At 48.5% G+C, this 20,666-nt stretch overlaps 1 protein-coding gene and 1 long non-coding RNA gene across 2 annotated transcripts in view; one reads left to right on the top strand and one right to left on the bottom strand.

Annotated features, from left to right (window-relative positions):
• The window catches only part of LOC306811815, a 152,368-nt gene that overhangs the window by 121,774 nt on the left and 9,928 nt on the right, over positions 1-20,666 (top strand). The gene's annotated exons all lie outside the window — the stretch shown is intronic.
• The window catches only part of LOC306811649 (TOG array regulator of axonemal microtubules protein 2-like), a gene marked incomplete at its 5' end in the record, with an annotated part of 37,387 nt that overhangs the window by 9,159 nt on the left and 7,562 nt on the right, over positions 1-20,666 (bottom strand). Inside the window, 11 exons of the mRNA XM_079325569.1 lie at positions 116-268; positions 1,786-2,021; positions 2,773-2,878; positions 4,365-4,497; positions 6,610-6,774; positions 7,881-8,031; positions 8,451-8,539; positions 9,860-10,120; positions 12,072-12,115; positions 15,400-15,560; positions 17,128-17,342. Of these exons, the coding sequence (XP_079181695.1) occupies positions 116-268; positions 1,786-2,021; positions 2,773-2,878; positions 4,365-4,497; positions 6,610-6,774; positions 7,881-8,031; positions 8,451-8,539; positions 9,860-10,120; positions 12,072-12,115; positions 15,400-15,560; positions 17,128-17,342 (1,714 nt within the window). The remainder of the gene's footprint in view (positions 1-115; positions 269-1,785; positions 2,022-2,772; positions 2,879-4,364; positions 4,498-6,609; positions 6,775-7,880; positions 8,032-8,450; positions 8,540-9,859; positions 10,121-12,071; positions 12,116-15,399; positions 15,561-17,127; positions 17,343-20,666) is intronic.

The following is a 20,666-nucleotide window of genomic DNA, read 5'->3' as shown; positions in this document are numbered from 1 at the left end:
GCCCTTACCCACACAGTGACAATATTTCCTGTGGTTTCCACTCTTTTGTGGTTTTACCTTTACAGACAGACCCTGACCGTGTTCCTGTGCTAGGAGGTGAACTGAAGATGGCTACCTTGTGTCCTGGTGACGGTCCTGAGCCAGCGTCCCTGCCGCGTGCACCAGCCTCCCAGCCCCGGCTGTGCCTGCGAGCTCCGTGACTCCAATTCTCTCCAGCAAGGACAGCAGCAGCTCGGCCGCACACTTCCGCACCTGCACGTGGCGGCTCCTGGGAAGGGAGAGCAAACACTGGGGCACAGGGACAAGGAGCAATAGCAGCACAGGCCTGGCCAGAGTGAGATCCCTGTCATTGCTGGGGGAAGGAGACCTGGGCTCTTCCTGACACTTTAGACACCTCTAGAAGCTTCTGTCCTCAGATAAATCCAAAGTTAGCATTGCACACAAGGACTGCCAGCAAGGAAGAGGGAGGAATTCAGTCTCCCTGCACTATGTGATACTCAATTTCTGTCCCACAATTTACTCTGGGAAAAATTAAAGACAAACATCACATATGAATTCTTTAGAAATGAAAGGCAATTCATGCTGACCCATCAGAGGGCACCAACTACACAGAGCTTCAGCAGGACTGAGGCTCTTTCCAGCCATTTATCCTCAAATCTGCAGACCTCTGGAAAAATAAAAGGCAGGGAAAACATGCTGTGGGCCGTGAAGTTGCAGAATATAAAGCAATGCAGCCTGTTTCTTCCGTGAGGCTTGGCAAGGGATACATCTGAATGTTTTACCCTATTTCAAAACTGAGGAAAGAGTGGCAGTCATTTTAGCCAGGGTGTCCTGTTCTAGAGAGTGTCTTTTGGCAATTATCAGGCCCAACACCAACACTCAAGGCAGCATTTGCATCAGCTGTTGCATAGCATTTGGCCTGCAAAGTTGTCTGTAAAATGATTCATCATCTCAAGGCTAACATGAAACACCAGTTTGAATTGGAAGTAGAGCTCAAAGGCCAGGACAGTCATACAAGACTCCTTTTCGCAGGAGCTGCACCTGCTGTGCAGGCTGTGCCACACCCAGCACATTCTTCCCCACGTGCTCCACGACCCAGCAAGTATCCTTCTTATTTATTAAGTTAAGGGCATAATGAGGATTCATGATTTTTCTCAGGGCCTCTGTGGTTAGTACTGTAAAATATCAAAGAGCGCTCACAGCTGCAATTGCAATTGTCCCTTTTCCCACAAAAGCACAAGGCTCTATCCTTAGGCTTTGCAGGCACTTTCACTTCCCCACCATTCACCACATTTAGACAACTCTGACAGACTGGGAGAACTCCAGGAAGCAGCAGGAAGCTGAGTCATAGGAGGTTTAGGTTGGATATCAGGAAAAGGTTTTTCACCCAGAGGGTGGTTGGGCACTGCAACAGGCTCCCCAGGGCAGTGGTCACTGTACAAAGCCTGACAGAGTTCAAGAAGCATTTGGACAACAATCTCAGGCACATGCTGTGATCCTTAGGGTGTTCTGTGCAAGGCCAGGAGCTGGACTCAATGATCCTGATGGGGCCCTTCCAACTCCCCATATTCTACAATTCTGTGGTTCTGAGAACTCATGGGCTGCAGGAGGGCAGAAATAGGGAACAAGAGGAAAGAAACGAGGTGGACTGGAGAATCCAGTCACTGAGCTGACAGAAGATGCAGGATACAGGACCCTTTCCTCCCACCATTCCCATTCTTTCTCTCATCCCTTGTCCCACCTGCACGCTAGAAGGCGAAGAATATCACTAGAAGAAGAACCTACCTGATTCCACTGTCCAGGAGAGAAGTCATTGCTCGTGTAGGAGTCACATTCTCCACCATGATCCTCAGGGTCTGGCTGGCTGCTTGCTCAACAAACTCTGGGGAGTTACGCAGCATCCGGAGAATGACCCGAACCACCTCATCCACCTCAGAGTCCATGTCCTGCTTCAAGGTGGCAAAAAACTCTCCCAGAGTGACAATGGCCGAGTAGGACACCTTTGACCGGAGGTTGGTCACCTGGGGAAGTCATGAGGGGAAACATAACAATCACTTTGGAAAGGAAACCAGTTGCCTTAGACAAAAGTCCCAGAAGATGACAACATGTCCCACTGTGTCCAGAGGAACATAAAAGCACAATAAGAGCAAAAGACCACAAGCACAGAAAGGAACTTACTCTGGCACCAATTTCTGGCCTCAGACCTGCTTAGTGCAGGCCTAAAACTAAAAATTTCACTAAAGTGATTTACTTAACCCTTCTATAATTTCAATTGCTTTGATTTTAGGCCCTTGTATTTGAAAAGCAAAGAACCAAGTAAAAGCAAGAGCTGCTTTCAAACCATAAAGGCACAAGCCATAAGGATAAAGAGTCATGTGCTCCTGTTCAAAAAAGCAACACCAGCAGTTGAAGCACTCAGCCAGGAAACAGAAAACACAGACTCAGGTCTACAGACTAATTTTCAGTGTTGAATTACAGCTCAGGCAAAGATTAGGACTCTGGCAAGTAATATAATTAGTATATCTGCTTCTGCATGTGCACATTTCATTATAATGGCAGATGACCCAAAGATAAGTGTCAGATACCTGACCTACCAGTAAATACAGCTACTTGTGCACACAGATCCTATAGATAGCTGACAGACATTAGAAATATAAGGTGTAAAAACAGAAATGAAGGCAGTCCCTGAGCACACAGGGAGATGAACAATCACATATCTACTCAACACACCGTGCATGAAGTACAGGGGACAATCCAGAACAATGTTCTCACCTCACTGATAACTGCCAAGCAAATGTCACGAAGTCTTGAAAGCAGGACTTCTGAATGGGACCCAGCCAGGTGTTTGATGCTGACAAGTCCCTTCTCCTTCATCTCCCTGAAAGGCAAGTACCAAAAAAAAGATTGATTTTTCTCTCCACCCAAGAACTAGGCAGCACCGTCTCAAATTACCAGCCTGACAGCTCTGTCAAACAATGGGAGGTGCTTTCCAAGGAGTATTTAATGAAATCGTGGAGCTCCTTGCCACAGGATGCTGTGGCTGTCAAAAGTGTACAGAAATCCACGAGGCAAATAGAGGGGTTTCAGAGTCTTTCTTTATGGCTGTTTTAGAAGACAGCCTTTCCAAAATCTCTGGTACTATGTCCAGTCCCTATATCACTGCTTCCTAGAAGCTGTCAGACTGACCCATGCTGCTGCTCCATGTCACCTCCCTGTACCTGTCCCTAAGACACAATCCTACCAGGCTGTTACTGGGGCATTTTCCTTCTTTGCCAGCCCCAGCAGGCAGCTCAGCAGTGAAAGTCTGCACTGGCACTCTGGAGCTGAATTTCCACTCTACAATCTAGGCCTGTCTGCCACCCATTCCACTCCACCTCTGCATTCCCCAAAAAAGCAACCGCATGACCCAGAAGATTCCACACCTGAGCAAGCACAGTTGAAACTCTACCTTTTCCCAAAATCCCCTAAAACAATCCCCACAACAGCAACATGTTATTGAAAAGGTGCAAACAACTCTGTCTCTCAGCAGTTGCTCTGTGCAGGCCCTGAGCTACAGGAAGGTGTGTGAGGTATCAGGGCTGCAATACAGGGCTGGAAACTGATCCCACGGACACCACTGAGTGTCATCAAAATGACAACCAGTATCACCTAACATCTGCAGGCTTATCACCTCTGTGCTTCCTTCTGTCTGTGTTTAATTGTGGAACACATGGTGAGTATTGACCAAACATATCAAGCCCATATGAAGCAGTGAGAAGGAAAAAGCTGAATGCCAAAAGTGCAAGATTCCTAGAGGATTTCTTTTTCCTTCTCTTCAGACATGTTTCCTTCAGGAGTAATGACAGGCTAAGGGTCTTGAAAGCACAGCTCAGACCATATCTCAGAAAGAAGAACTCCCTGGAGTTGCTTCTGGGACTCACATGCAGGAGGTCACAGGGAGACCCTGCCACCTGTCATTGCTGTCAGCAGAGGGACAAGAGAGAAATCTTACTCAGTCCCACTGGGCCAGTGCCCCAAGGCACCCAAATCTCTACACTCAGATCTGCTGCCCTCCTGCTTCTGCCTTCAGCCAGCAAATCATCTCATCCCACGGCTTCCTCTCTTCCCTCAACATTCCCTTTGCAGCTCCATGGAGCAGCAGGCAAAGCAAGGAAACAGCACAGACCTGCTGCAGCTGGAGTACAGCTGCAGACCAAGGCCAAGAAAAGGCTGCTCTCAAATCTTGATCCTCTCAGTGCCTCTGGAGTGGTTTCCCCAGTGCCCTTTGGCCCTCTGGGCTGTTGGGCCTCAGAGGCACCAGCAAGATTCCCTTCTAACCGCCCTTAGTGCTGAGAGGGAGACAGAGTGAGCGGGGCCTTTCTTACCAGTCGTCGCTGCGGAGCTGGGAGAGTGCCTGGAGCAAGGACTGCTGCGGGTCAGGAGAGGCTGTGTCCTTGTGCCCGTGCCCACGGAGCAGCTCCTCTTGGCGCTGGGCACCAGGGGCCCTCTGCGAGGTCACTGTGAGGAGAGGGTCAGCCCTGAGCGCTGCAGCCCCAGGCAAGGCCCCGCCATGGAGTGGCTGCAGCCCCAGCTCCACGGGCTGCAAATGGCTCTGGCTCAGACACCTCCCTGCTCTCTGCCTCCTTGGGCTCCTTGCTTTCTGACAGCCTCACAGCTGGGCACAGCTCCGGGCTAAACCTGGCCACTGCCCACACAGCCATTGCCAGCTCCCAGGTGCCACAGGCAGCACAGCCAGCGGCAGGTTCCTGAGGCCGCAGAGCTCCCGCTCCTGCCAGACAGGGCCGAGCAGCGGCAATGGCTGCCCCAGCAGGGAACCCCAGGGACCTCTCTTGTCCCAGCACCCTGATTCCCCCAGCCCTGAGAACTGAGGCACTCTGCAATCCCTGAGCAAAGACCTGCAGCTGCCTTGTGACAGCACCAAGCCAAGCCGGAACAACCCAGCCCTGCTGGGCCCGCCTGAATTCCCATGGAGCAACTCCCAGGGAACAGCCAGAACTGATCCTTCACCCCTGACAGCACCTCTGCTCCCACTGACTTCAAGTATTCTAGACAGCAGGCAGCTGAGTGCACACACATTTTAGCCTACTCTTGGGAAAGGAGTTGTTCATGGATTTTGTTCTTTCCAAGCATCAGAAATCTTTACTTTTTCCAAGGTACACACTGGCTGTATTTCAAAGATGCTGAGGTGAAATTTACTTGCTGTCAAATGGATTTGTTTGAACATTGTTTGATGCCTAAGCTTTCTCTTGTGGAAAAATGCCATTTCCAGTCTAGAATGTTGATAAAAAAGCCTTCCAAATGCAAACTGAAGATAAAAATACTCAAATACAGATGCAAATTGTTGGCAGACGCACTCTCTTGATAATAATTTCTCCTGGGTTTACCCTAATTGAATTATTTGGAAAGGTAAAAAATTTACAAGGTATGAGAAAAAACAGATGATAAATGCATTTGAAATGAAACCCATTTGTCATCAAAAGCACTGTCAAAATTTCCTGTTGCACACTCAGAAGCTTATTTTCTAATGTGGAGATGAAAGTATGTGAGCTGTCAAAAATGATGGAGTATAAATATGGCACAGAATCTAGATGAAGTGCTCTAGACTTGGTAGGGTTTTTGTGATACCTTGCATGTTCTCACAAATTATGGGGGAACTGTAACATCAAAATATTCAGACGGGAACTAATCTGGCTGTCACTGATGTAACCCTGTCACTGACACAGCGATGTCACTGCAGAAGTATGTAGACATCCACATCTAGATTCCATATGAATGGAGAGCCACAGTCAGGCTAGTTCTGGTCAATTCTGAAAATGGGAGTAGCATCACTAGAAAAGAGCACTGCAAGTATCATTCCCAGCTCCCTTCTTATCTCACCATACTTGGGATCACAGCACAGGTAGGCTACCCACAAAGGAGAGACAAGAGCCGCTAGGGACTGTCTCCTGTGCACTTTCTGCAGGCAGCAAACAGCCTGAGAGCACCAGGCAGCCCCTCCTGGCTCTCATCTGCTCCACACGGCCGCTGTATTTGGGTGTGCTGACACAGGAGGCACTGCTTGTTCCCTCTTGGCATTGCAGGCCGTAGGATGGCAGCAGCCAGGAGCCATTGGGCACTTGTGGGAGCAGCAGCACAATGGCTCCAAGCCACTGACTGCCATGCAGAGAAAAGCTTTGCTGGGACAGCAGAAAAGCTGGTGCAGAGCCAAACAGCAGCACAGGCAGAGGGCCCAGATGGTGAGTGGACAAGTGATTGTGGTGGTACTAGTAGGTGCACAGTGAGCACAGCCTGGCACACTGCTCCACAGCTCATCCCTGCAGTTACAGCTGCCTCCTGGCACCAGCACTGTACTTTGGACTCTCAGGATGGGCAAAAGCCAGAGCTTAGGCCCTTACCACTGCTTTATCCAGCTCAACTTTCCAGTGGATCTCTAAGAGCCAACTGCTGCAGTACTACCAAGCTGGAGGAACTCAAAAGTAGATTTCTGTTCATTCTAAGGACAGGCTATGGACCAAAGAACCCACCTGTGCTGGCTGAGGCAGGAGGCAGTTTCTGCTCCTTGGGATAGAAAAACCCGTGTGGGCAAAAGCTGCCATGGAGCAGGCTTACCTGAGGAGTTGCATGGGACAGTGCCTTCCTCATGGATCATAGGCACACTGGGTGGTAAGGGCACCTTGTCCTGCTTCCTCAAGACCTTCTTCTTCTTCAAGGCATTACCAGGGTGTTTTCTCTGCACACTGGAAGCTGTGCCATTGACAGGTGGTAGGCTAAAACCTGCAGGGATCAAAGAGGAGCTTGTAAGTGGAGGGTGCAGGACAGGGTGATGATGCAATGGGCCAGGCAACTTGTTGGAGCTGGGTATCATCTCTTTGTTATCCCAAAGAACTTCAACTAGAATGCTGGCACACTAACATGGGACAAGGACCACAGAATCAAAGAATCTGAGAAGAGTTTGGATTGGAAGGCCCCTTTAACCACCATCTAGTCCAAACCCTGGGAGCAGGACATTTTCATCTATATCAGGTTCCTAGAGGCCCAAGAAAACTGGCCTTGAATGCCTTCAAGGATGGATCAACAACAGCTTCTGTGGGCACACCTTTCCAGCATTTCATCACCTTCATAATAAAAAATTCTCGCTAATATCTAATCTAAATCTACCCTTTTCTAGTTTAAAACCAAACTGCAGTGATGCTTCCCCTAAGAAACAAGGAAAACCCAGTGTTGCTTTGCTTTTGTTTGCCTGTTTCAGAGGCTGGCTGGGGAAGTTCCCAAAAGAAAGTGCAGCTAAACCTGCGTGATGCCCTGGGGCTGGGTGCTGCCCCGAAGGTCCCTGCTGCTGCCCTCGGGGCAGCGCACACAGCGCTGCAGCCAGAACCCCCAGCCGGGATTCACTTGGGAATGGGAACACTACTGGCTCCTGGGCTACAATAGCAGCACTGCCCCGGGACTCCAGCACAGCTCTGAAGCACCAGCTGCTCGGCAGGGGCTAGGGGGAGAAAGGTCCCTGGTGTTTTCATTAGGAGGAGTTGAATTTGGTTTCTTCCAGGTTGCATCTTGGTTGAAAAGTATTCTTCTGGACTCACCTTCCCTGGAAGCTGCTCTCCAGGAAAGAGCCTGAAGCCCCAGTCGACCTTGCAAGAGGAAATTTTCTACTCTGAAAGACTTTAGAGATGAAGGTGGGAAGCTGATATTCTGTTACCGACTCATTGAGGCCATGGGCAAGACACTTCATCTCTCTAGATTTCTCTTTGGGGAATGGAAATCAATCCTATGCAAGCTTCCACTCAGATGCAAGCAGAACAGCCCCCCAGTCTGATTGCAACACTGTGCAAAGGGCAAGCAAGTGATCAAAAAGGACCACAAGTGTAAGCAGCACTTACTTGCTTCAGCTGCATCCCCGGGCTCAACTGTCTGTGGAGGCAGCTGCAAGGCTGTTTTCTCTTTTCTCCTTTTCTTCATCTCTTTCTCAAAAACCTTCACATCCTTTGGCTCTAAGTTCTTTACAGCCAACTTGCACAATGCAGCACGGATCTAGTTGCAATGGAAATACATCACAGACTGTAAGCAGAGACACACAAACCAGGCACTACACCTCGTCAGGAGCACAGAGTCCATAGAGTGCCACAGACTTTAATCTAGCTCCGCATACATTCCAATAGTTTCAGAAGAATGCCTCCCATCCTCACCTTGGCAGTTAGACACAGTGAGGTGGAACACTTCAGTGCCATAGCATAAAGAATGCTTCAGGCATGACCTTAGCACCATCTGCAAACCAGTGACTTTGGCATCACTGGAAATAGCCAAGCAATTGCTCTGTAGCTGTCAAATACATTCCCAAGAGAATCCCCATGCCCCAAGAGTGGAAGATTAGGATTTTCAGGGACATTTTGGGCCAAGCACTAAACAGTCACTGGAAAGGAAGTCTGCTCATCCCTGTCCTTATCCCTTACCTTTTCAAAGCTGTCCCTCAGGTCTTTGTCACTCGTAAGACTGCTGGGATGATCCATCTCCTTGGCCTGGCTCAGTGGGAGGCCTGGTACTGGAAGCAAAGGTTCCTGTAAATCTCTGGCAGACTTCACCCCCCCAAAAACGTCATGCTGGGCAACAGGCAAGACAGGTTCCAGACTGCAGAGCTCTCATAAGATACAGAGATGGTGCATGAGAGCAGCAAGGTACATATGCCTAGACCCTCTCACAATGGATAGGCTATTGGTAGCAGATATGGCATTACTGTGTTGGCCAGGAGACTGAAACCTGCTGCATGATGAAGGCCTCAGCCCCCAATGCTGGAGACCCTCTGTGTTTGATAGAGAAGGGCAGAGATGGAGATTGCTCTTGACAGAGATTCTTATCTGCCCTTATGCTGATTTTAGTAGACATCTTCTTTCTAGTTCCTAAACAAAGTCCTGGTTTCTAATACCTGTGTACATTTAGATCAACATTTATTCTCTTCCGTGGAATATTTTAGAGGACATCAAAAGAAAAGCTTAGGATTTCAGAAGTGTTACCCAAACATAAATTGTCTTCTTGACACTGGATAATTCATTCTCCCCAAGGATTGTCATTCTAAACTCTATGAGCTTGGGCCACTTTTGGGCTAGCACGAGACTAAAGGCTGATTTTCTTAATGCAAGTAGAACAATGCAACATATTCTGAAATATTCTCCAACATAGCTGTTAAAAAGTGGCAGCAAAGTAGAGTAAACCAATGTTGTAATTCAATATTTTTTGCCTTTGCAGAATGCTCAGCTAAGTAAGAAAGGAGAGTTAGATACAGGCTTTGAGGAAGGAGGGCGATTCTGGATGGAAGGCAAAACCTTGGAAAATAAGTGCATCTGGGAAGTTGGAAGGGAAACTACTGACCACAGGGTAACCTCCTTGGGAACACTTCAGTCAGTCAGATCTGCAAAATGGACACCTGAAATTTAACAGAGGCTGCAATGCAAACCTAAAGCATATGAAGGTCCCCATCCGTGGGACACATTTCCCGGAAACTTCTAAATAGCTGCACAGGGAAACATGCTCCTGCCAGCAGCCCCTTGGGGCAGGCCAGGGCCACACCCTGAGCCACTTGCACAGAGTTCCCAGGGCAACAGCCTGGCCTCTGAGCTGCCCTGGGACAGCAGGGAGCCCAGAGCCCTGTGCTTTCCAACAACGGCTCAGCTGTACATGCAGTCTCCTGCTCCTGTCCCTGCCCCACAGCTGAGCAGCCCTGCAGCTCCACGGGGCCCTGGGAGCAGCACAGCTCATGGCAGGGGGCACCTGCAGGACAGAACTGTTCCCTGGCAATGGGCACAGACTCTCCAGGCTGGCACAAGACCCTTCCTCCTGCCAGAGAGCAGCCCAGCTCCCACCTTACCTCTGTGTGAGGCTGAGCCCTGCTGGCCCTTGTCCTCCTTCCTGGCAGGGACCCTGGGGGCAGTGCTGCTCAGCTGCCCCTGCCGGGGCTCCTGGGCCAAGGCCCCCTGAGCCGGCCAGGAGCCCAGGCCTCCATTCCTAGCGCCGGGGTTCCGCACATAGGTATCCATGCTGAACAATTCAGCCAGTTTCCGTGGGAACAGAGGCATCCCAGGTCCTATTGCACACCAAGGGCTCTTTCCCTTCATCCTCTGGGTCTGTGCTGTAGATCAGGTACAAGAGAAGAAGTGAGTTAATTTAACTCATGCCTGTACTATCAACCCATCTAATGGGTGGGGAATTCAAAGCATATTTCAGTTCCTGAAGAGATTGGTTGTGTTTTATTTTATGAAACTAGCATCAGCTAAATTTCTCTGAACAATGTGGAGATGGCAGCCAGGAGAGAAGGGTTCTATAACTTGATGTGTTGCCCATTGCCTCCCCACTAGTACAGGATCCCTTTCCTTCCAAGGAGCTGGAAACTCACAATGGTCTCTAGAATTTGACACAGTCTAGCAAGTAATTGTTTTCAAAAGTCATTTTCAAGGCCATTATTTCTGTAACTCCAACTTAGTTTTAACTTGGATTTTTCATTTTTGGGATTTTGTTTATTTCTCTTTACAACAAAGGAAGTGCTTGTACACAAACAATGGCATCATGTTTTGTACACACAAAAAAAGCTTTGCTTTCCCCATTAGATATCCCCAGTAATCGGCAAGCCTCTAAATGAAGGGAATACAGTGGTCATCCACAAGTTTCACTTTTGCTCTACTTTACTCTTTGAAGGGTTTATACCCTGTCTCCTGCAGAACCACCTAAAAATAACAAAAACATGACCTGCCTCAAGACATTTTTGATTATGCTTAATATTGACACATGAAATATTGATTAATTGAAATAGCAGAGGGTAGGTTATTCTGAAATACTCTTCAACAAGGATGTTAGAAATAAGACAACTAGTTCTTTCCATGGCTTCACACAACATAAAATCATAGAGCAGCCAAGCAGTAAGAGGGGAAAAATGGTCTTAGAAATAGATACTTTTCTCCTGTAGAATGTTCTGGTCAGGAATAAAAGAGAGACAGACAAAGTCTAGTAAGAAGGGACATTTCTAGTTGAGAATGAGTCCAGCAAAAATGTCACCTTACTTACTGAGCAATACTTCTCCCCAGCTGCATTAAGACATCCACCTGCATATCAGCAATAAGGAGTCATTGCAAAGGGGCTGTACCCAGGATTTGGCAGAAATAACCCTGAGCAAAGGGAGCAGTGGATATTTTTCTGCATCAGCAAAACTATTTCTTCAGGTGTCATCACTCCTATCTGTTCATGACCAGAGATGGCAAAGGAACAAAAACAGCTTTTCACTGAGGCTTTCAACTTGAAAGCACTGGCTGACACAGATGCACCATTTTGTCTGGCACAATTCTACTTGTCAGGGATCAGGCAAGGCAGGGACAGGGGACAAGGCAGAAGGCATCTCCTCCCCCAGCCTCAGCCTGCAACACTGACCCAGACAGGGAGATTTGGGCAAGAGATTTGTCATCGTGAACCTGCCATAGGCAGGGGTTTGGGTTTGTGCTGTCAGAGCATGACAAACTCAGACCCTGCAAAGGCTGCATCCATCTGGAAGTCTCCTTCTCCTTAACTGGAAAATTCAAAAAGGATGTTCTGTCACAGGAGGATTCCCTCTTTCTCCTTGTGCAAAACTAATCAGTACCCATAATCTTCCTTCTGATGTCAAAGGGTCCAAATCAGACCATGCCCCAAGGAAAGATTTTCTTTTACAAGGACAGGAGGAAGAACTGAGAACATTTCTCATTTAATTCTAAATGCCTTTTTTTTTCCCTCTCTTAGTTATAACACTAGAAAGGCTGCATGGAAATAAAAAACGTGGGCAGGATGGAAAGGAATGTTTTCTTTTCCTGCCCTGCATTTCCAGAGACTCAAGGTCCCACTCCAGCTCCTGCCACTCACACTGGAGGAATTTTCACTGTGCCACTGGAGAACATTCCCAGTGACTGGGCTCTGGGAGGTGTCCACTGAGCCCATCAAGGCATCAAAATGAATTTACAGAAACTTTTGAAAGAATAATATTTAACCAAACTTTCCAAAAGTCACCTCTGAGTCAAGATTCCAATGGTCATTGTAGGACAGACATGCCCTGTACCTACCTGCATGTTCAGAGCTCTCTCTGCTTCTGCTGCTGGATCTTGGCCTTGAGAAAATGGAGGACAAAAGAACATATGAGGAGGGAGAAAGCAAAGGGAGGGAAGAGGTGTAGCATGAAAGGAGACAAACCTTCCTAGCTTGGTCATTCTGATGAAGAAGGATATGCAACACATCAACCCAACAAGATTCAAAGCTGATTAATTGTCCTGAAGCTTTCAGTTGCCTCAGTCAGACACAGCTGACCAAGCTGCAGCTGAAACACAGCAGTCATTCTTCAACTTGCATCATAACTCCCCAATCCTGCTGTGTCTCCTTTTGGAGCCAAGTGACTCCTACAGCCTCATTGTAGCAGCAAGAGCTGCTCAGCTGAGACACGAGCCTGTATGGAGGGCAGCTGCTTTGGCTCTGCTGACAAAGCTTGACTTTGCTGCTTGTGCCTTACACTGGTGCTGATCTCATGCTAGATGTTGTCAGAGCACTGCTGTGTTCTGGGAAGAATATTCCACCTCCTTGTTCTTTCAAGAAGAGAAAGGCTTTTTCCACCTGCTATGCAAGCTGTAGTGTTTCAAGAAAAGCCTGGTTTTCAGTCGGGGGTGGGGGGTGATTGCCTGTCAGGACCTGCCAGAGGCAATGAACTGACTGATTTGGACTGGCCATTGAGCTGGGTAAGTTTGGGGATTGATATCCAGTTAGACCACTTGAAGCAGCTAATCACGCCCCTGTGGAAAAGCACATTTAAAAATGAAGGAAAGCCTGGGAATCTTCTTGGCTTCTGGCCTCTGAGTAGCTAACAGGCCAGTCCCCACACGGCTGCGTGGCCATGACAAAGCACAGCTCGGCTGAGATTTCTGCCACCGTGGGGCCGGGCCACCAGCACCGCCCAGGCCACCGGCACCGCCCGGGCCACCAGGACAGCTCAGGCCCTGCGGGCACCGCCCGGGCCACCAGAACAGCCCAGGCCATCGGCACCGCCCAGGCCACCAGGACAGCCCAGGCCATCGGCACCGCCCAGGCCCTGCGGGCAGCCGGAGCTGCCAGGGCTGCTCGGCCAGAGCCGGCGCGGCCGGGGCTATTTCAGCAGGGCTCACAAATGAACTTTGCTCACTCCGGGACCAGCGCTGGGAGTGGCTCCGCAGCCCGTGCTGGGCACGGCCCTGAGGCCAGAGGAGCGGCCTGGGCTGGCAGTGGCCGCCACCATCCCCGTGGCTGGGACTGCGCCGCCGTGGCTGCCTCGGCAGGGCTCGCAATGAACTTGGCTCGTTTAGTTCTTTCAGCAGCCATGCAGAGAACAGAAGGACAAAGCGGCAGCAGCGGCTTTTCTTGTTTTCCGGTGCCCCGCGTGAAGGGAAGGCGCAGGGCGGGGCCGGCAGCCAGCGCAGCTTTGCGCAATGCCGAGGGAGCCGGGTGAGCAGCAGCGAGAGGCACGGCAGCGATCTCTGCCAGGCACAGTCGGATGGCATCAACCTTTCAGCTCTTCAGGGCTCTATAGAACAGAACTGCTTCAGCTGATAAAGCTTGAGAACCAACAAACCTGGGAACACCCTTTGTCTCCCGAAGCAGAAAAAGGAAAGATGAGGACACTTAGGGACAACAACATGGACACTGAAGTCAGTGAAAAGAGAGTAAAATTCTAGATGGGGGGATTTGAGGAGATGCCTCAGTCTGAGGCTGAAATCCTCTTGTAAGGCTATAGAGACGATATAATTGATATATCAAACCTTTTTTTTCCTGTAACTCATGAAAATACATTGGGGGGATGTAGCGTTCTAACCACAGCCATGAACAGAGGAAGCAGTGCTGAAGTGACCAGATGTTTGAAGCAATTTTAATTCAAAGAGAAATGTAAATAGAGAGAGATGAGAAACCTTGCCCCAGTGATAGCAGTAGAAAAGCCTCTGTTCCCAGAGATGGATCAAGTGAACTTTTGTTTTATACTAGAAGAGCTCATCATTAAAATAGCACCCCAGTAAGTTGACATGGCCCATGAAAGCAGCTGTGGGATAGCTGCGAGGTATGAGAGCAACTTTTCACACCGCGAGCACATTTTCCTTTCCCGGGCACCTGATTCGCTGTGACATTAAAGCCACAGGAGAACAGTTTCTTGTGGAGAAGTATCCATACATGGCAAGAGAAGCTCCTCTCCCTGAGTGAACTGGAGAAAGACTAATTTAGAGCTGACTGTCTCTGTACATTGTCAGTAGGAAATAAAAGAAGGTAGGAGGCAGAAGAAGTGTTCTGGAGGTTTATGCTGATTTTTCTTACCTGTTTTGTGTTAATAAATTTTTTCTTTGCATACATTAAATTTTGTGCCTGTTTTACCCTCCTTCTCCTAATTCCTTATCTCAGAAAAGAAACGTGAGTAAATATATTCCAGTGGGTGTGCTGGCATTTAGTCAGCACTAGACCCACTACACAAGAATATTCAGATTGCACTTGAAAAGCCCCACCTGAACTTCTCAATTAGAATAGTACTTCTGTGACTCCTTCTGTATTTATCACTTGGATAAACTTCACAGCTATATTTTCTCACACGTATCCAAGCTCATATCTTTCCATGAGGTACTCTAGCACCTAGCCCTCTTTGCTTTTTAGCCCAGACCTAAATATTAAACATTGATGGGATTATACATCTGTACCCCAAAATTTATCTGGGATCTCATTTCACAGTAGAGGCTGAGGCCAAAGCTCAGAGAAGTTACTCCTGAAATTTTCTTTGGGATCCCTTTCATTCCAAACAGTTGGCAACACACAGTGGTCTCGAGAATTTTACAATTACACCCAGAAGGTAATTGATTTCCAAAGGTAGTTTTCATGGCTAGTGTTGTTCTGCAACTCGCACTCAGTTTTCAGTTGGGTTGTTTATACTTTAAAAATAAAGTGCTGCACATAAACAACGACAACCATTAAAAGAAGCAGCACTGATATTTGCAGACACTTCTCTAGTAGCCAATATTTGTCCAAACATATTCTAATGGATGCTGAAGATGACAGTCAAGGATCACAGTATTCAATGATCTTCAGGATCCAGACCCATGCACTACAGTTCCCAAATGACAACACAAACATTACAGAGGGAATCGATAGCCAAGCCCAGCAGAAGACCCATCTTGAGATGCTTCTAAGCCCTGTCTCCTTTTCCCTACCACCACCTCTGCTCTTGGGACAGATGATGTGGGGTTTGACATGGAGCTGGATCATCAGAGATGGGCAAAATGGTGAATACACAGAGGTTTGCCTAAATACATGGGACAGCTGACTGTGCAAAAGAACCTCATGAGACAGGAAGAGAGAGCTGAACAGCACAGTGGAGCAGCAGACACCTTGGCTTACCTCATCTCCTGGGACTCTTGGATATCCAGCTGCAGAGAGCTGTGCAGAGACCCTGCAGCACTGCCAACACGGGGACGGACTGCTTTGTGGATAGGGGGAATCAAAGGCGGTCCCAATGACCCCTTTTTCACATCCCCACCACTGGAATACAGCAAGGATGCCTGGAAAGAGTGGAACAAAATGCTCAGATGAAGCATCCAGCCTTGCCCCCATTCAAGACTCAAGATATTTAGCCACATTTTGAACTGGGACCTAGCAGGAAAAGACAAGCTGATGGAGCAGCTTGGCCCAGGATGGGGAATGGAGAGGGAAGTGGTGAGGGAGAGCCCATGTTCCAGATTTGGCACCTCTACCCTCAAGCTAACTGTTTTGGAAGGGTGGCTACATTCCCAGCTGGAATCCACATGTTTGGCATCAGTATGTTCAGGGGTGCCACTGCCTCCAGTGGCCTTTTGGATGGTATGGGAATGGGTTTAGATCACTATACTCTCCCTGCCCCTTAGACATCTCACAGCCACTGCTGATCTCCAGCCATGTCCCCACAAAGCCATTCTGCAGGATGTCAAAACCTGCTTTTCTCAAGGCCCTCATTCCTTCTGCTGCTGCCCTTCCCCCTTTCACTTCCCCAGCAGCCTTTCAGCCCAGAAGCTGCTGAGCTCTTGGGATGCTCGCTGCTCTCCAGCTCCCACACCTCCAGTATCTCAGGCTCCCTGGCATCCAGGAAGTTTAGCAGAGCTCCCTGCCCTGCTGCTCTCTGGAAGGTCTCTGCCAGCCCAGGTTTCTCCAGGGCCCCCATGCCGTGGCCAGGAAGGGGAGTGGAGGCACAGGGGCAGATGCACACCCTTGCTTACTATCCCATCATTTCTGGCACAGCTAAAGAGCCGAATCAGGACCTGTTCCAACTCCAGTTAAAGGATCAGATCCTGTCAGGGATCCATTGGGCCCTTTCTCTTCGAGGCTGACATCAAGTACACAAGCCTTTGATTGTCCAATCAAATTGTCCAGTTCTGGACAGCATTCGCCAATTCTGTTTACCAAAGCTGTTGTTCACCTGTGTCCTCCTGCATCCCATGGCAAACCCAAAACAACTGCAGGTGCTGGTCCTGCTGCAAAGGCAATCGTGTGGCTGGGCTCTGGGCTGCTCTCCCTATGGCCATTGCCCATCCCTTCCCTCTGGACAAAGCCATGCCAAGGCACACTGCTGCCCAGAAGCTGATGAAGTCTAGAAACAGCATCACAGACAACTGTGCAGAAGGCCATGGCTCCACAACTCAGAAGCTGAGAGAACCTGGAACTGACTTTGCAGGACTTTCCAGCAAACGCCTCTTTCGCTCCCAGGCAGACAGAGTTGACTTAAAACACCACCAAGACATAGACATGGTTCACAGATACCCATAAGTTATTAAATGTAGGAGGATTGCTTGGCCAGGTTGGACAACCTGAGCTGCTCTGACTGCTTCTTGGAGCTTTCTCAGCCAAAGGCAGAGCAGGAGCCACGACAGAGCCCAGAAACCATTCAAAGACCTCTCCTGCTCCTCATACACAATGAGGATGTGAAGTCTGCATGACACCACCATTGCAAAGACAGCCTGAAGTGCAGTGTCCAGCTGAGTGCTTCCTTGGCTCAGTTGCTTCCATGGGCTCGTACTAAAGGAAATGTTCTCCAAGCTCTGCCTACAGGGCATAAGCTGAAAATCTTCTGCACATGACTTAGCTTCATCTCCTTACCTTATGTCCTTTTCCCTCTGAATGGAGCTCCCTGTTATTTCTTAAGTTGTCATCACAGCCATTGCTCTTTTTCCCATTGTCCTGCTCTCTGCTGCACATCTTGTTTGGCTTAGTAGGAGGAGAGCTCTTCTGGATGGGGGGCAACGGCTTGGAGGGAAGGAGCATAGACAGATTTGCCAGGGAAAACCTCTTGGCAAGAGGGTTGCCAGTCAGGCCTGCACAGTGGAGACACAAAATATAACATAAAATGCAAACCAAAAGAATCTGAAGCTCCATGTTGCATGGGACACATTTCCTGGACCTCTAAATAGCTGCACAGGGAAACGTGCTCCTGCCAGCAGCCCCTTGGGGCAGGCCAGGGCCACACCCTGAGCCACTTGCACAGAGCTCCCAGGGCAACAGCCTGGCCTCTGAGCTGCCCTGGGACAGCAGGGAGCCCAGAGCCCTGTTCTTTCCAGCAATGGCTCAGCTGTACATGCAGCCTCCTGCTCCTGTCCCTGCCCCACAGCTGAGCAGCCCTGCAGCTCCACGGGGCCCTGGGAGCAGCACAGCTCATGGCAGGGGGCACCTGCAGGGCAGAACTGTTCCCTGGCAATGGGCACAGGCTCTCCAGGCTGGCACAAGACCCTTCCTCCTGCCAGAGAGCAGCCCAGCTCCCACCTTACCTCCATGTGAGGCTGTCTTGCTCACAAAGGAACAGGTGAGTTAGATGACCTTCCTCCTTTATCATACCATATACATGTCCAATTGTTGAAGGTCTAGAGGGACTTTTGAATTCTTGAGAAAATTTCTTTGTTTGTATTTTTTTCCGGTCTAGCCTGTGTTTAATTCCTCTGAACACTATTGAGTTATCAGGTCTGAAGGGAAAAAGCTCCAATGATAAGAGGGGAGGAAAGATTTCTTCTTGCTGGTGACCTTTTGTGAATACCCAGTAAAGACCCACACAGCTGTCAGTGCTATTTCTGCAAACCACAAAGAGTTCTCAACAAGCAGATAGGCCTTGCTCGCATTTTTATAGCACCGTAATATCATCCTCAGTGTTGGACCCAATCACCAAGCAGAGGAAGAACAGGAAATTCATTGTAATGAGACACAACATCAATGGTGTTATATATGTGATTCATGCTAATTAAAGTGTAACAATATTGAAAAAATTGTTGCATTATAATTAATAAAAAATTGCATTTAATTGCTATAAAGGGGAAAAAAAAAGATAAAGGAAATGGTTAAACAAAGCAGAAAAAAATCGTCCGTCCAGATGTGAGGTGGGAGGCAGGATGGGAAGGGTGTAGGTCTAAGAACAAGTGTCTAGAAATGGGTTTTCCACTTGAATTGGGCCAAATTGGCATGATTCCAAACCACTGGACACTGGACTAAGGCCTGTTGTGGGAACATATATTTAATTATACAAATTTAAGCTCAGTGCGCCTGCTCTACCTCCAAGGTCACACAGCGAACACTGAGGAAGACCCAGAGCCTTCATCAAAAATGAGACCTCTGAAAAGAGGAGAGACCCCCAACCACTGGTGAAGCATGAACAGCACAACACCGTGACGTACATTTTAGGAACAGAAACGAGGAGGAGCTTTCTAGAAAATTCTATATTAATATGCATTAGTAAACAGTATATAAATGAGATTTTAGCTTGGCTGATTTGGTACTTTGTGAGAGGAATGGCCCTGCCCGTACTCCCAATCAGGTATCCCCCAGTTGGTTTTGCTTATGCTTTATTCAACTGAAACCTATTATACTTGAATTGCTGCTAGATTTTGTAATTATTTAAATTTATATAGCTCATATATTTTGATTGTATTCATTTATATACAATTGCTATTATTAATAAATTACTGCTAAATTTAACTTTGTGGTTTGATTAATTGGACAAAATCGAACACATCCAATACTCATTTATAACAATGCCAAAAAAAGAAACAGGACTTGCATCTCCTGACCATGTTCAATTTGTGGTCATCTGTGGCCACAGTCCCTGACCCTGCTGACAGTATGAGTGATTTGGCTACTGTCAAAAAGGAGAAAGCAGAGTAAACTAATGACAGAATGTTTTTCTGCTATGGGTGTCCTTGCAGGATCACCTGTAGCTGTCAGCTACCAACTCTGACACAGGGCCAGCACTGACCACCATGGACCCATTTTCCCTGAATGCTGGTGGGATTTTTCTCCATTTGGCTCAGGCCTCTCTATCAGCTCCTTTCTATCCTCACCTTTTCCTTCTGTGGCCTTTCCTTTTCCAGCAGATTCCATGTTTGAAGCCGTGCTTCTGTCTCGCAGAAGTATCTCAACTGAATTTGGGAACTCTCTGGGATAGCAGCGACAGGAGCTGGTCCCCAGCCCTGGAACAAGGTGGGGTGACTCCAATCACCAGCAGTGGGCACAGACAGCAGAGCCAGATGCGTCTCCTGCTGCGTCTCCAGCCGCTGTGTCCGTGTCACCCACAACCTTCCCAGCCCTAGCGCGGGGCTGCCTCTTTGTGACACGCTCGCCCCTGGTTCTCTCGTTTCCATGGCCACAGAACCCCCACCCCAGCTCCATCCCTTTGCCTTCCCTTCCCAAGGGCAGCCAGCCCTGGGCCCGGCAAGGCCTGAGGGTTTGACACTGACTAGGAAGTTAATGCTTTTCAAAGCTACTTTTCAAGGCTTTCATTTTCAAAGCATTTCATTCCCACTCAGTTCTGGGCTGCAGCTTGTTGGTTGGGGATTTTGTTTAATTCTCTTCACAACAAATAAAGTGCTGGGACACAACCAGGTGTTGGCAGTAAAAGAAGCATTGCACTCCCCAGGATATGACCCCTGAATTCAGTTGGCCGATATCATTAGGGATAAACAGGATTTGCCTCAAAATATTTCTGATCTTGGCGCTTTCTTACAATTCAATATTTTCTTACACGGGGCAGGTTCTTTTGAAATACTCTCCAATAGACCGGCTAAAAGTAACCATGCTTGATTTGGCAGAACTGAGCATGAGCCAAGGGACCAGTGGGTCTGATCTCTTTTCCTGCATCAGCAAAATTATTTCTTCATGTTTTATCTCTCCTATCTCCTCAAAGAAGCTTTTCACTCTTCATTTGATGCCCCCAGTATTTAGTGGGCCAATATGATCAGTGTATCTGTAGGGTGGAAATTGGCCATGCAAAGGTTCTCTTTCATTGTGGCAGGGGTTTATTCCTGCTTTCTTTCCTGCAGACACACCCAGACCCAACACTGCAACACCAGCCTCAGAACGATTCTCATTCTGACTGTCCCTGAAAATTCAGAACCATACTCAGAGTGTTTCCTTGTTCCCAGGGACAGGTTCCAAGGCTGGATTCTCAGTTGGACAGAATAAAGAAGAGCTGCTGCACTTGCCAGTGGCTCGGGGACTCATGATCAGTGCTTTGAATGCAGCTTTTGTTCACACTCTACCTCCCTGAGCCAAGTAGCATTCCTGGGCATGGACACCCCTGCTGCAGCCAACATCCTCCCAGCACAGCTGCAGGAATGAGATTGCAGCAAGTGCTGGCTGAAGGAGCCTCCAGTCCGCTG

This window comes from Erithacus rubecula, assembly GCF_903797595.1.
Source record: "Erithacus rubecula genome assembly, chromosome: 23".
Lineage (NCBI taxonomy): Eukaryota > Metazoa > Chordata > Aves > Passeriformes > Muscicapidae > Erithacus > Erithacus rubecula.
This window is presented reverse-complemented; position numbering and strand designations above follow the sequence as displayed.